The following is a 15,567-nucleotide window of genomic DNA, read 5'->3' as shown; positions in this document are numbered from 1 at the left end:
CAGATTATGAATCCATCAAAAGCTTTAATCCATTCAGTAGGTCAGAACCTCAGAATCTAAGAGTCTCTAGAAATGCCCTCACAGACCCCCCTGAAGTATCTTTTTACTAATCTCTGAGGTATTCTTCAATCTTAGCCATCACAAGCTGCTTTGTTGTAACTGTCAACATCAGAAGGAAATCAAGACAGTCTTGAGAAATTAACTATGGTACATCAACACAAAAATAAATGAGCCACCAAGTTATGAAAAACCCAGGGAAATCTTAAATGCACACTCACAGAGTGAAAATAAAAAACAATGTGAAGGAGGAAAGTGTGTAACTGTACTTTTGGATACTTATTGGATTCTTTTCCCTACCACCTTTCTCTACTCTTATCCCTTCCAACCCCCTAACACTAGGTAGGAAAGGGAGAAGGTTAGAGGGGAAAGAGGACATTGATATCCTTAGACTACTTCCTGCTGATTAGCGGCATCCAGTTCCTTGGGGGCAAGTCCAATCTTTCCCCAAGTCAGGATATCTCCAACCAGCAATCAGCAGTCATCACCCAGCAACACAAGACAGCAGCAGCATCAAAGGGAGCATCATCGCCATCCCCTCTCTAGGCTCTGACGTTTTTATACCTTCTCAAGAGTCCACAGAATTCCAAAGGCAAACTATCTTCCAAAATCAGGCCACTGCCAGAGCACAAGACAAATCCTAGTCAACTGCTGTGGACAATGTAAAGCAACCCCATACCCCACACCTGGAATTAAAACCAAAACATACTTACACAACACTTCTGTGTTTCTAAAGAAACCAAAATTTTCACTACAAAACTCCTGTATGCTTCCAACTCTATGACACTCTGGGAAAGGGCAAAATAAAGGCGATAATAAATACATTAGTGGTTGTCGATGAGTTTGTGGGGAAGAAGTTAAGAAGCAGAGAGGAGGATTTAAAGCCATGGGATGGTTTCAAGCACACAGTAATAGAGCATCACACATCCACCAAAATCACATGTGACACTGAGAGCAAGCCATAGATCGCAAAGGTGACCAAGGCTCCACCATGCGAGCACACATACCATGCTGCTGGGATACAGTGGTAATGGGGAAGACTGCACAGTGCAGGCCATCTGCACTTTCTACTGAATTTAGCTCAGAACCTAAAACTGCCATTTAAGAAAATACTAACCTCAAGCTGGAGAAATGACTCAGAGTTTAAGAGCAATGGCTGCTGTCAGAGATGACCCAGGTTTGGTTCCCAGCATCTATATAGCAGCTTACAACCAGTTCCCTCTTCTGGCCTGTGTGGATACCAGGCATCCATAAGGACATACAGGTGAAATATCCATAAGCATAAAATATAGATAATAAATCTTTTTTAAGAGCTACTTAAAGGAGGAATGTTTCTTTTGATGGTGCAGGTGGGCTGTGTAGCTTTACAATTTCATTTTTGTTACTCTATACACATTTACAGTTTTATGTGTCTGTGATTCACTGTGACCATGCGCATTTCTACTACCTCTGTCCTGTCTTCCCACTCCTCTAACCCCTTCCTAATTCCCAATTGGTCCCCTTCCTACTTCCAGCTCTTATGATCTTTCCACCAGGTCTTCTGTGCTTGCCCATGGGCATTGGAGGGAAGATATAGATGCCTCACTTAGGGCTGGAAGGTTTATGTGATTCCCTTTTTATTTTCTTTTGAGTCAACTGTGTAGTCCTGGGTTACCTAGGACTTGCTATCTAAGGCTGGAGACAAACTCACAGCAATCCCCCTGACTCTGCCTTCCATGTGCTAAGGTTACAGGTTTATCCAAGCATAGCTAAGTCTCCCTTTTTACAATTTCTTTACTGAGAGTCTATAAACATGGCTCATCAGGTAAGAGCACTTGCTGCTCTTCCAGAGGATCCTGGTTCCAAACCCAGATCCCTCATGATGGTTCACAATTGTCTTTAACTCCAGTTCCAGAGGATCTGACACCTTCTTCTGACCTTGCTGGGGATGTGTATGCACTTGCTTCACAGCCAAAATGCCTAAACATACATACATACACACACACACACACACACACACACAGACAGACAGACACACACACTAATAAAAATAAATCCTTAAAAAACAAACAAACAGAGACATTTTTCACCTAAAAGTTGGGGACATGTTCCAGGTTAAAGGCAGTTGAAGAGATCCTGTAGCCAAATGCAGTGCTGGGCATTTGACTCGCCCAACTACAGAGGAAATGTGCCATAATATACCATTGCTTGGTCAGTTGTCAAGTTATAACAAAACAACATGTTCAGAACAATATTGCATCAGTGTCAATCTTGCTATACCAGCCCAATTTTTCTGTGTTCTGCTTGCTAAAGTTTTCTTTTGAGTGACTTTTCCTCACAGCACAGAGTATCTTGTCCCTCCATCCAAGCCCTGACCTCCTCCAGGCTTAACAAACACACTCAGAACCTTCCAGGAAAGCTGTGCAGGCATTTCAGACTCATGACCTCCACTGAGCTGTCCGATCCTGCTGCTTCCAGATATCCGGATGTCTGCTTTCCTAGCTCTGCACTCCCAGGGCTCTCTGTATAATGTATCACATGTCATAGACGTCTGGCTTCTAAAAGGTCTTCATGATGATTGGTGTGTCTAATGAATCTTCATTGATCAGTTACACTGTACTATTAATACATGAAAATACAGAAAATATGGCTTGTTGCTACCATCTCTGACTAGCAGAAAAGAAGAGACGATACAGATGTCCTTCTCAAGGCAGTTTATTCAGGTACTTCACAAATGTGTAGGAAAAGAATGCCCTGACCTCTCTCAGCCATCCCCCTTTATACCCTCTAGTCCACTCCCCATCACCCCAGTCCACATAGGCACAGTTCATTGGCTCAGGACTACATTCGTCACATCATCCAATCTTAAGTCTTGGTGCATTTGCACAATGCAGCTCAAGGTACATGGCTATCTTGAGGGATATGAGGAAGTCAGGTACCAGTCATAAGACTTGGCAGCAGTCCTGGGCACCATCTTGGGACCGCAGCCACACCCTCTCCTCACAAATGCCTTCTGCCTTTAGGAGGCTTATGGTTCTCTTGTAAGAAACCTGGTTGCAAGATTTTAAATGTCCAAAAATACAAAGGCACAGGACCCATTCCAAAGTAGACTGCACCCCTGGTTTTAAATTGAATCCTGTAAGATTTGGACAAAGACTCACTCTGCTACACATCTGAGAGAGTGGATTACACAGACAAGATTAGCTCTTCTGGGTCTTGTGTATGAAAGCCATTCTCCTTACCATACCTTACTCCTACAGCTGGAAGAAAGGCAGCGAAGGGTGAGCTCAGGAGAGTCAAGCCTCTCCTGAAAGAGAGGAAGCTACAGTAGAGCAGGGTCAGTTGCAGAGTTTGCCAAGATCAGATAATGAAGAAAAATGTTTTGATATAGTCAGGGGTATGTGTATGGTCTGAGAGGGGAGCATACTGTCGGAGGGTCATCCAAGGTTCTCAGACACTGATTGTGGGTTATGTGCCCTCTAATCAACTCGAGTTGATCATGGTAAATGATGGGATGGTTTAACACAGACCCTTTCCATCACTCCAACAACCTCCATTTCAAAAGAAACACAAAGGCTTTTATCCAAAGAAGAGAAACTAAGTTTTCATGCTTAGCCTGGGGAAACAGAGTTGGAAGAAGTTTCTCCAGCTCATTGTGCCATGGAGGTAAACGGTTCCATGTCCACATGGCTTACTTGACATCTAGCAAGGTGTCCATGGCTTACTTGACATCTAGCAAGGTGTTTGTTTGTGACCTTAAGAATCAGGTCACAATTCTCACACACTCAGAAATGTGTGCCCCACCTAGTGTGACACAAAGATTACATTGACACCAAGAGAAATACAAAAAGACACAGGATGTTCACTCTCAGAACAATGTATAAATGGTTCAAGAGCATTTTTCAAAGTTTGTGAGGTATTATGGGAAAAACAGTCCCAAGGCCCAAACATCTGGAATAAAGACTGAAGTGGAACAAGCAGAATTTACTGCAGGGTTTGCATGGTCTAACATACATTGCAAATGTCTTAGAGCAATGTGGCAGACAGATTTCCTAACACTTGACTCATAGAAACCGTTCTTTCTTCTCACTATGGCACCTCAGAGGATCCTGTTCTCAATGTACTAAAGCTCTCAGATACCAGAGGGACAGAGCTCTTAAGTGATCTTCAAAAGTCACTTAAAGGAAAAGAAATAACTGGTAAGAAAGAGGAGACAACCAACCTCACCTCCTTTGACCAGATTCAACAAAAGCAATTTGTCCTTCCTTCCTTCCTCCCTTGCTTCCTTGCTTCCTTGCTTCCTTGCTTCCTTGCTTCCTTGCTTCCTTGCTTCCTTGCTTCCTTGCTTCCTTGCTTCCTTGCTTCCTTCCTTCCTTCCTTCCTTCCTTCCTTCCTTCCTTCCTTCCTTCCTTCCTCCTTCCCTCCCTCCCTCTTCCCTCTTCCTCTCTCTTTGTCTCTCTCTCTCCCTTTCTTTGTTTCTTTCTTTTTCTTACTTTTTTAATCCTTCTAAAAAGTACTAACTTTTGACTAATCTCTTTCTCTTCTTCTAGAACAGTGGGTCTCAGCCTTGCTGATGCTGTGACCCTTTAATACATACAGTTCCCCATGTTACGGTGACCTATAAGAATAAAATAATTTCAGTGTTACTTTAGAAATGTAATTTTGCTAGTATTATGATTTGTAATGTAAATCTCTGGTATGCAGGATATCTGATATGTGACCCCTAAAGGGAGAGTGACACAGAGGTTGAGAAGCACTGCTCTAGAACATCTGGTAGGAACAAGGGTCCTGTAATATTGATATTCTAAGATAAAGGGGATTGAAGAACATTGAGAATGTAGTGGATGAAGCTATAAGCCTGCATTTGGGAGGTAGAGACAGGAGGACCAAGAGGAGTTTATGGCTATCTTAAGCCTAGATACCTGTTTATGTAAGACCTTATCTCAGAAAATAATTGAAATAAAAAATGTAAAGAACTTAGAAATTTCTATTTAAAAGGAGGATGTACAATCCAAACCAGATGGAGACAGATGGTTCCCTGGCTTTCTAAATGGTCCTCAAAGCTTTTGAAATTGCTGTTGTAAAGCCTTCCTGACTGTAGTAACTGCATGTGGATTGGCATCTAATGCTCTGTCATGCCTCAGCATCACAGGATTATCCTCATCCACTTAGGAATTTGTTTCCAGCCCTCCCTCCTGCTGTGTCCCTACTTGAATTGAGTTTCCCCTGGATGGTTCAGGATAGAAGCTCACAGCTTACAAGGGAGATTACCACTGCTTTCACACACCAAGGCTTGTGCTAGTAATGTCAGCCTGGGTCTGTTCTTTTTAAGGTATTATTTTATGTGTATAGATATTGTGCCCTCATGTATGTGTGTGAACCATGTGTGTGCAGTGCCCTCAGGGGCTAGAACAAGGCAACAAGTGATTGTGAGCTGTCATGTGGATGCTTGGAGTGGAGTTTGAATTCTCTAGAAGAGCAGCCAAGTGCACCTAACTATTGATCCATCTTCCAGCCCCACTTTCCTCCCTAAGAAGGAATACTAGAAACCAAAGGAGGAGTCAATGACATAAACTCTTGTAGAAAATACTGAATCCAAAATAGAGGGTCCCTGGATGTTGTGTTTTACCAAGCAGTCATCTAAAACAATAAAGAGAATTTTTCAGCTACCCAAAGGTAGTGCCTTGTAAAAAGAAGCTGATTTCTTTAATTAAATAAGCAGACATTCTCTGAGAAAAACTTGGAGCTACAGATCTTGGAAGAACCTAGAACAATGTACAAGGTGATGTTGTTCCTGGAAGAAGTGGCTCCAGGGGCTACAAATGACCACACGGTGACTGACTTAAGAAGTTGACAGTTAAGAGAGTATTAAATTTTTTAATTATAGAAACAATATACATTCAGTATAGATACTTTGAAAAATCAGAAAAGAAATCACACTTTAATTTGTTTGTCTGTTATTCAACATAGGGTTTCTCTGTGTAGAAGCTCACAGCTCCTGGCAGTCCTGGAACTGGCTGTGTCGACCAGGCTGGCCTTAAACTCATAAATGTCTTCCCATCATTGCTTCCTGAGGGCTGGGATTAAAGGCGTGCACCACCACATGATGAGCAAACTTTGTTCTAAATATAGTTTCAAGCTAAGCCTAAAATAAAAGAGACACATCTTTTTTGAATCTTTTACCTCCTTTACAGAAATACCATCATCTTATTTCCTTCCAGCTTCCAAAAATGCCACCATGCCTTTCTTTGTAGGAAATGCCCCTGGTAAAGGAATGTTCACTGCTCAGTTTCTCCATTAGCAAGGCACAGGATGCATGACTGTAAGCCATCAAAATTCTTCTCCTGTATTTCCTGTAAGCTGGTCACTAGGAGCTGTGCTCCCCACTGGGCAGAAAGACTTATTTAAAAATAGGGTATTGCCTGCAGCATTAAGACACAATGAGAAAAGGAAAGTGTGTGTGGGGGGGGGTCATTGTACATGATGTATGTGATGTGTCTGTTTGTAAAGCTCTCACTCCCCACAGAAGTGAATTTAATCCTGCAGTTTTCACTTGAGTTTGTTGATCATTTCTCCAAGAGCATTCTGGCCTTAAGTTTTGTAACCACACAAAGAGTGTGTTTCTTACACAATAGTTTTTGAGATGATATCCTTAAAGTGAACATTGAGCATAATAACCATGCCGTTTTGGTGAGCTCTGATAGGAAGTACAGAAGAACTGGTTAAGAAGAACAGGCCACTGTAGTGACCACAATTCCTAGCCAGAGTTTGAGCAGAAAATCCTGGGTATCTGTACCATCAGTGAACTCGGGCCTGGAACATCCCTCTAAAGGGCAGTGCTGAACTACATCTCCTCAGACTGAGACTCCCATTCTTTGTAGTGGCTGCAGCTGCCTTGTACAGAAATGAGGAATAAAAACCTGCAGATGGAAATTGCTAAAGAATTAGTGGGCAGGAGGAATTGGTCAGCATTTAAAAGCACTTGTTGCATAATCTTGAGGATCAAAGTTCAGATCCCATCACACATAACAAGTCAGATATCTCTCCCACACCTGTCATCTCTGCTCTAAGCATCAAGGAGACAGGAGGTCCTTCCAGTTTGCTGGCTTCCAGCCGAGTCAAGAGACCATGAGTCTCAGGTTCAAGAGACCTTGCCTCAGAGAAATAGGTAGAGTGATAGCAAAGGGTACCTGATGACTTCCTACACAGGGGCAAACACACACACACACACACACACACACACACACACACACACACACACACACGCACACGCACATGCACTTGCACTTGCACAGGCACAGACACACAGAGAGACACATGCACTTGCACAGGCACACACACACACACACAGACACATGCACTTGCACAGGCACACACACACACACAGACACATGCACTTGAGCAGGCACACACACACACACAGACACATGCACTTGCATGGACACACACACACATACACACACAGACACATGCACTTGCACGGGCACACACACACACACACACACACACACACACACATCATTTTAAAAATCCACTGAGCTAGAGAGATGTCTCAGCAGTTAAGGACACTGACTGCTCTTCCAAGAGGACCTAGCACCATGGATTTCTAGCACCACTGTAGCTAACAACCATCTGTAATTCCAGGTCCAGGGAACCAAATCTCTCCTCTGCTATCTGCTGACTCCAGCCACGTATATTGTGAATATATCATGTAGGAAAAAACAAGCAAGAGCTACAGAGTGAGACCCTCAGGATGTACCAAATTTCATCTGAAGTCAGGAGATTATGTCAACCCCTGCCAAGGGGTGTGAGTATTTTCTGAGAGAAGGGGTGTCTGAGAGCAGCAAAAACAAACCACTCGAAGCCAAATCGTGGGTCTAAGCTGGCAGCCTGTGTTCTGTTGGAGACAGTTTTCCAGCCTGGTTTCTCTCCATTCTGATTCCCTCCCCCCACTTCCCCCCGGCAGATCTGATTTCTCTGGAAATCTCTAGATAACTCTTGAGGTTTCCTTTTGGTTATACTTTGACTCAGCATCTGATAACCCCAACCCCTTAATTCTTAGGAAACAGGAAGAACATATTTTCTTTTAACATTGCAAAAGACTCAGAGATCTGCCTGCCTTTCTTGAGCTGAGATGGCAAATTAGCTGGGTGGGAACTGAAATTTCTAGTCCTAAAATTACCATTTCTACCCTACCTGGGAATAGTCTTACTGTGTCCCAGGCTGACCTTCAACTCAGGAATGTGCCTGCCTTTGTGTCTTTATGACAAACCTGGCTTATAGTACAGCTGCCTTTGTTCCTTCACATTCATGAAGCCCCTTGTATAATTCATATTACATCCTTAATTTTCACATAGTTGAGAAATTATATATTCTCCAAAGCATTTTTTTTTAGAATTCTTTTCCACAAACTGTAAGGCTGTACTGAAGATACCAGACTGGACCTTTCTGCTAAGACATTAACCAAATCTTTGCCATCGGACTCATGCTACCTCAGATCCTTATGGAGTCATTAAGGTTAATAGAGAGGACATTGCTTGAAGGAACACGAAAATATGTACAGAATTATACAAACAAGCCTTATGCCATGGCGGTCCACATCTGCTGGTCCTGTCCCAAGAGCAGAAACCCTGTCACTCTGTCTCCACCAAGGCCAAACAGACTCAGCAAGATTCCACACCAACCCAGGAAGGCAGATTCCACAAGAAATCCATTTGCTGTTCCAGAGTAGTGGCTTCTGCGAAGACCTGTCTGAGGTCCATTGAGAGCAGGAAGAACCACCACTGCCCAGAAGGGAGGATAGGCAAAGTATTGCATCCGGGAGCACAGAAAGTAACAGCAAAATGGAAGCTGGGGATCCAGACTGAAAGTTAGAGGTATGGACCTGATGATATCACCCCTCTGATCCATTCTGCATCTGACACTCCAGGAAGGCTCACTGCCACATCTGGTGATGCCAGGCTCACCCATGTCCTTAAAGGGATGTCACCTCTCTGTCTGAAACTGATTCCTGACTACAGTTCAGTCCTCAGGATTCAGGACAGGACCTCTCATTATTCATCTCTTTTCTGTGTGGATTCCAGTTCCTCTATCTTGAAACCTGTCCTCTCTGGTTTGTGTTGAATGATCTCACAATTGATGTCTAAGGACAGCTCTGCAGGGAGAGGGCAAGGGATAGCCTCACCGAGAGACCCCAGTTCCTGGGTTTCCTCTGCCAGCCACTTCATTTCCACAGAGAAACTTCAGGGAAGATGTTCTGAAAGGATGTCCTTCTCTTCTCTGATACTTTTGCTTCCAGGGACTGCGAAGGTGCCTCATTTGGTAAGAGGCCCTATCTTTCTCTCTCTGTCTCTCTGTCTCTGTCTCTCTGTTTCTTGTCTGTCTGTCTGTCTGTCTGTCTCTCTCTCTCCCCCCCCACACACAAACACACTGTGTGTATGTGTCTTCCCCTTCCACTTTCCATGCCCCTATCAGACACAGAGATACCAGAAATCTAGATGAGCATGCAAAGGTGTTTATTGGTTAGAAAAGATCTGTTCAACTGAATTAAAGGGAGTCAGCGACAGGTTTCATGAGGACAGGTGCTGAAATGCAGCACAGACATCGGAATTGGTTCTTCACTACTATGATCTTGGCAGTAGCAGATGAGGGAAAATACAAAGTGCTGGCACTGGGGATAAAATGTCCCATCCAAGTGAACTGGAACCACTCGATAGATGGGAGTGTCATGTGGAGTCCTGTTCTCACAGGCTACTCTGTAGTACTTCACTGAACCTGTTGTTTGGTATCTGCATTGTGTGTGTATATATATATATATATATATATATATATATATATATATATATATATATTGTTGTTGGAGTAGTGAGGTTACAAAAAGTTATAGATACCTGCAATGAAGTAGCATGACAATTTTTTCTTGTCAAGTTGGTGTAGGTGATAGTTGGATGGCCACACACACCAACAACATCAGCAAAACTTCTGTGAAGAAAAGTATTTGTGTCCTTACATCTTGGTCTATACCTATTAACAACCAGCATTGCATGATCACATCGGGGGGTAGGTGCTATTATAGATAGGCTCGGTGTAAAACTTCTGGGAAGGGGTTGGTTGCTGGCATGAGGCAAGCATTAGGACAAGTCCAAAAAGCAGCAAGAGACAAAGACTGGACTCAGGCAACTTCAGACCAACAATTCCTGTGAAAACAAAAGAGAAGTGGGTCCACAGTGACACTTTGACTGGACACTGCCCCATCACTGCCCCTCCTGTCCCAGGCTTAGACAGTCAGTGTCTTACCTAGTCTGTGTTGTGGATCCTGTGGTACTGAGTGCTGGTCATCCTGGAACTCAGGGATAATGGGTGAGCTCCACTTGATGTATCCCACAGATATAGAGCAGGCTCTTTGGGTGGAACATGTGGCTCAGAGTCTTCAACATGCAGAACCCACAGATTGGTACATTGCCTACTTGTACAAACAGCATTCTGTTTGTTTCTTCACTAAGCCAAGCCATGGTGCTGCTCGCTCCATTGTAAGGAATGAAATTCCCAGTCCTCTTGTGCAGGTAGTTTAAAGTCTGAATCTGAACTCTACATAGAAATCCATTTGATTTGCTGCAGGCTTCGTGACTGTGTTTGAATAATGGACAGATCAAGTTTTCTTTTAGCTTGGCTACACACTTAGAAACAAAGTCTTAGAAAGCCAGAATCATAAGAGACACTTATATTTCTGTCTTTCATTTTTAAAATCATACGATGTTGGTGTGTGCAGAGATGGCTCACTGCTTAAGAGTAGTTGCTGCTCTTCCAGAGGATGCAAGGTTGGTTTCAGCACCTATGCTGGGGGGCTTACCATTGCCTGTAGCTCCATTCCAGGACATGTGATGTGCTCTAATAGCATCTGTTGGCATGTTCATACACATGTCCACAGACACACAGAGACACATAAGTAAAAATAATACTTAAGGATGGGTGAAATGTCTGTGCTTAAGAGAGCTTCCCCTCTTTCAGATTTCTTCCCTTCCAGAGGACTCCAGTTTGACATTCAGAGGTCACAAATGCAGATAACTCCAGCTCCATGGGAATCAGACATGTGTTTGGTTTTTTTAGGATCTGTACTTACATGGCACATGTAAGTGCAGACACATGTGAAAATTAAAAGACAGACCTTAAAAACTGTATTTATTGGGGGCAGACCACGTTTCAGGCTCCAGACATCCGGGCACCTTCCCTGCCAGAGGAGAGGTGTCCTCCCCACCTGGGAGGACTTTACCACAGCATCTGGGGGAGCCATCATGGTATGCTGATCCCGCCTAGACTAGTCTGTGCAGGTGAGAGTATGAACTACAGAAGCTACACAGATTCTGGGACAAGCACGGTTTCTGGCCTTCATATTCTGCCAGGAGGCAGGTCCAAACACCAGATGTCTGTTCACCTCCCCTGCAAGAGGAGAGCTTGCCTGCAGAGAGTGCTCTAACCACTGAAACTCAGGAGAGATCTAGTCTTCCAGGTCTACTGATAGAGGCTAACGGAATCATGAGAGGAATAAGCTCTAACCAGAGACAACTGTAACATCTAACTCCAGAGATTACCAGATGGCAAAAGGCAAATGTAAGAATCTTACTAACATAAACCAAGACCACTCACAATCATCAGAACCCAGCACTCCCACCTTGCCCAGTCCTGGGCACCCCAACACACCCGAAAAGCTAGACCTGGATTTAAAAGCATATCTCATGATGATGGTAGAGGACATTGAAAAGGACTTTAATAACTCACTTAAATGAATACAGGAGAACAATGCTAAACAGTTACAAGTCCTTAAAGAAAAACAGGAAAACACATCCAAACAGGTGATGGAAATGAACAAAACCATACTAGAACTAAAAAGGGAAGTAGACACAATAAAGAAAACCCAAAGTGAGGCAACACTGGAGATAGAAACCCTAGGAAAGAAATCTGGAACCATAGATGCAAGCATCAGCAACAGAATACAAGAGATGGAAGAGAGAATCTCAGGTGCAGAAGATTCCATAGAGAACATCAGCACAACAATCAAAGAAAATGGAAAATGCAAAAAGATCCTAACTCAAAACATCCAGGAAATCCAGGACACAATGAGAAGACCAAACCTATGGATAATAGGAGTAGATGAGAATGAAGATTTTCAACTTAACGGGCCAGCAAATATCTACAACAAAATTATAGAAGAAAACTTCCCAAACCTAAAAAAGATGCCCCTGAACGAATCCTACAGAACTCCAAATAGACAGGACCAGAAAAGAAATTCCTCCTGACACATAATAATCAGAACAACAAANGCACTAAATAAAGATAGAATATTAAAGCAGTAAGGGAAAAGGTCAAGTACCATATAAAGGCAGGCCTATCAGAATTACACCAGACATTTCACCAGTGACTATGAAAACCAGAAGAGCCTGGACAGATGTTGTACAGACACTAAGAGAACACAAATGCCAGCCCAGGCTACTATACTAAGCCAAACTTTCAATGACCATAGATGGAGAAATCAAAGTATTCCACGACAAATCCAAATTCACACATTATCTTTCCATGAATCCAGCCCTTCAAAGGATAATAACAAAAAAAAAAAAAAAAAAAAAAAAAAAAAACAAAAAACAATACAAGGACGGAAACCACGCCCTAGAAAAAAGCAAGAAAGTAATCCTTCAACACACCTAAAAGAAGACAGCCGCAAGAACAGAATGCCAACTCTAACAACAGAAATAATAGGAAGCAACAATTACTTTTCCTTAATATCTCTTAATATCAATGGACTCAATTCCCCAATAAAAAGGCATAGACTAACAGACTGGCTACACCAACAGGACCCAACATTTTGCTGCTTACAGGAAACCCATCTCAGGGAAAAAGATAGACACTACCTCAGGGTGAAAGGCTGGAAAACAATTTTCCAAGCAAATGGTCTGAAGAAACAAGCTGGAGTAGCCATTCTAATATNGAATAAAATTGATTTCCAAACCAAAGTTATCAAAAATAGACAAGGAGGGGCACTTCATACTCATCAAAGGTAAAATCTTCCAAGAGGAACTCTCAATTCTGAATATCTATGCTCCAAATGCAAATGCAGCCACATTCATTAAAGAAATTTTAGTAAAGATCAAAGCACTGCTGCTGTTGCGCTTCTGCTGGCTCCTGTGCCTGGACTCCACCATGGAACAGTGCCCCAAACCTACCTTGCTGGAACATGGCAACTTCTCTCAGGTCCTGTTTAACAATGTGGATAAGTTCTATGTTCCTAGAGGAGGTATCATATGCTATTAGACCCTCGCTGAAAAGTTCATCCCTCGACCCAAGGACTGGATCAGCATCTTTATAGTAGGGTGGAAGACCACTCAGGAGTATTATACCTTCATGTGGGCACTCTTGCCAAAAGACCAAAACAAGGATTCAGCCACACAGCAGGAAATCCAATTCAAAGCTTATTACCTTCCCAAGGATGTGGAGCGCTACCAGTTCTGTTATGTGGATGAAGATGGTTTGGTCTGGGGAACAAGTGTCCCTTTCCAGTTCTGTCCAGACCCTGATGAGGACATAATGGTTGTTATCAATAAGGAAAAGGTAGAACAGCTCAGTGAGGAGCTTTACCAAGAAAACCAGGAACTGAAAAATAAGTATGCTGACCTCCATGAGCAACTACAGAGGAAGCAGGTGGCACTAGAAGCAACACAGAGGATCAATAAGACCTTAGAACAGGAAGTGGAAGAGAAGGCCTCCTGGGAGGAAGAGAAGACCTCTTGGGAGGAAGAGAAGGCCTCTTGGGAGGAAGAGAAGACCTCTTGGGAGGAAGAGAATGCCTCTTGGGAGGAAGAGAAGACCTCTTGGGAGGAAGAGAAGGCCTCTTGGGAGGAAGAGAAGACCTCTTGGGAGGAAGAGAAGGCCTCTTGGGAGGAAGAGAAGGCCTCTTGGGAGGAAGAGAAGGCCTCTTGGGAGAGCGAGCTGTGCCGGCTGAAAGAATGCAACCAGAAGATGATCTCAGAAAAGAAGGCCTTGGAGATCAGAGTAGAAGAGCTTCAGAAGCAGCACTGCAAGATGCTGGAGCAGACAGTCAAAATGTGGTAGAAGAAGGAAGCTGTAGCATTGAGGAAGCAGCAGGAGCTAAAGAAGGAGAACTCTATCCTGTCGGAACAGCTCAGCAGCTCCAAGATTTTTTTGCAGGACAGACTAAAAGACCAAATCTCTGATGAGAACAAGGCGCTGCAGAGCTTCCTGGATAACAAAGACTTCTCTTCACCTCAAGGATCTGCTGAGCCGGAAGTCCCGTCAACTCAAGGAGCTGCTAAGCCCGAAGAACCACCGTCCGCTCAAGGAGCTGCTGAGCCCGAAGTCTCTTCATCTCAAGTTGCTGATGAGCCTGAAGTCCTGTGGCCCCAAGGAGCTGCTAAGCCCAAGAGGCTGCCACACAGAGCTGTTAGGTCAAGCTTAGTCTTTTATAAGCACAAATATTGTGATATGGCAAGAAGTCTTCATGAGAGGATCCCACCGGACTGGGAACAGCAGGAGCCTCAAGATTTGTATTGTCCATTTTGTATAAAGACCATCTCAGCAACCAAGAAATGGATCTCCAAGAACAAGGTTCCTGTCCTTTTCATTGCCTAAGCACTCCAGCCTGCAAGTCTGTGCTGGGCCAGATTCCTACTGGAGCTACCAGAGAAGGCTGCCTAGCCAGAAATCATTAGGGGTTCACACAACTGCTGCTTGCAAATCTGTCTGTAAGATGAAATTGAACGCAGCATCTGCCACCTTGTCACAACCAGACTCTCAGCCTGTCATCCCCAGTGCCCAGGATGAAGGTACCTGCTGATTCACAGCAGCTGGCTGACACTAAGTTACTATCTTCCAAGATGCCTACCTCATTCAGTCAGGCTTTGGGTGCATTTGTGTTTGGGCCTCAATCCTAACCTTTAGGGAAGCAAGCAAGAACATGAAGTGATGAATTTCTTTATCTTCCTTGGCCCTTGCTACAGTCCTTCAAAACTACAGAAAATCTCAGATCTGCTTGCTGTGAATAAAGATGTACACTGATCACACCTGGCGCTCTTAGGAAAAATGGGGGTGGGCAGAGAAAACAAGTGTTCCTTCTTTCTAGAACACTTTCTGTTCCTTTCTATACATATAGCATGGATTATGTCATATATGGAGATGTTTTAGTCTTACTCTGGCTACTCTGGAATTCACTGTGTAGCACAGGCTGGTCTGGAACTAGGCAATCTTGCTGAGTCACTTTCCAAAGTGCTGAGACTGGTCCTGAGCCACTGCTGTAGTCTGTAGGCCTCTTAGTTGCTAATTAAGGAATTGTTAGGGCCTGGGGAGATGATGGCTCAGTGGGGCAGGTAAGAGTACTGACCTCCTGACATTCAAATCAAAGCAGCGACATGGTGGCTCACGACCATCTGTAACGATATCTGACTCCCTCTTCTACAGTGTACTTACATATAATAAATAAATAAATAAAGTATGTAGGCTTGCAAAAAAAAAAAAAAAAAAAAAAAA

The 15,567-nt window shown here is 43.5% G+C and overlaps 1 protein-coding gene and 1 pseudogene across 1 annotated transcript; one reads left to right on the top strand and one right to left on the bottom strand.

Moving 5' to 3' along the window:
- Window positions 1-9,592: 9,592 nt before the first annotated feature.
- LOC110288086 lies at window positions 9,593-10,943 on the bottom strand (annotated as a pseudogene).
- A 2,284-nt stretch (window positions 10,944-13,227) lies between these two features.
- LOC110288087 (calcium-binding and coiled-coil domain-containing protein 2-like) lies at window positions 13,228-14,673 on the top strand. The gene is given in 2 exon segments (XM_021154536.1): window positions 13,228-14,121; window positions 14,233-14,673. Coding segments are annotated over 2 exon segments (1,335 nt in total).
- Window positions 14,674-15,567: the final 894 nt, after the last annotated feature.

Source organism: Mus caroli, unplaced genomic scaffold (assembly GCF_900094665.2).
Source record: "Mus caroli unplaced genomic scaffold, CAROLI_EIJ_v1.1 scaffold_11595_1, whole genome shotgun sequence".
Taxonomy (NCBI): domain Eukaryota; kingdom Metazoa; phylum Chordata; class Mammalia; order Rodentia; family Muridae; genus Mus; species Mus caroli.
The sequence above is the reverse complement of the archived record's forward strand: the minus strand, read 5'-3'. Positions and strand labels throughout refer to the sequence as shown.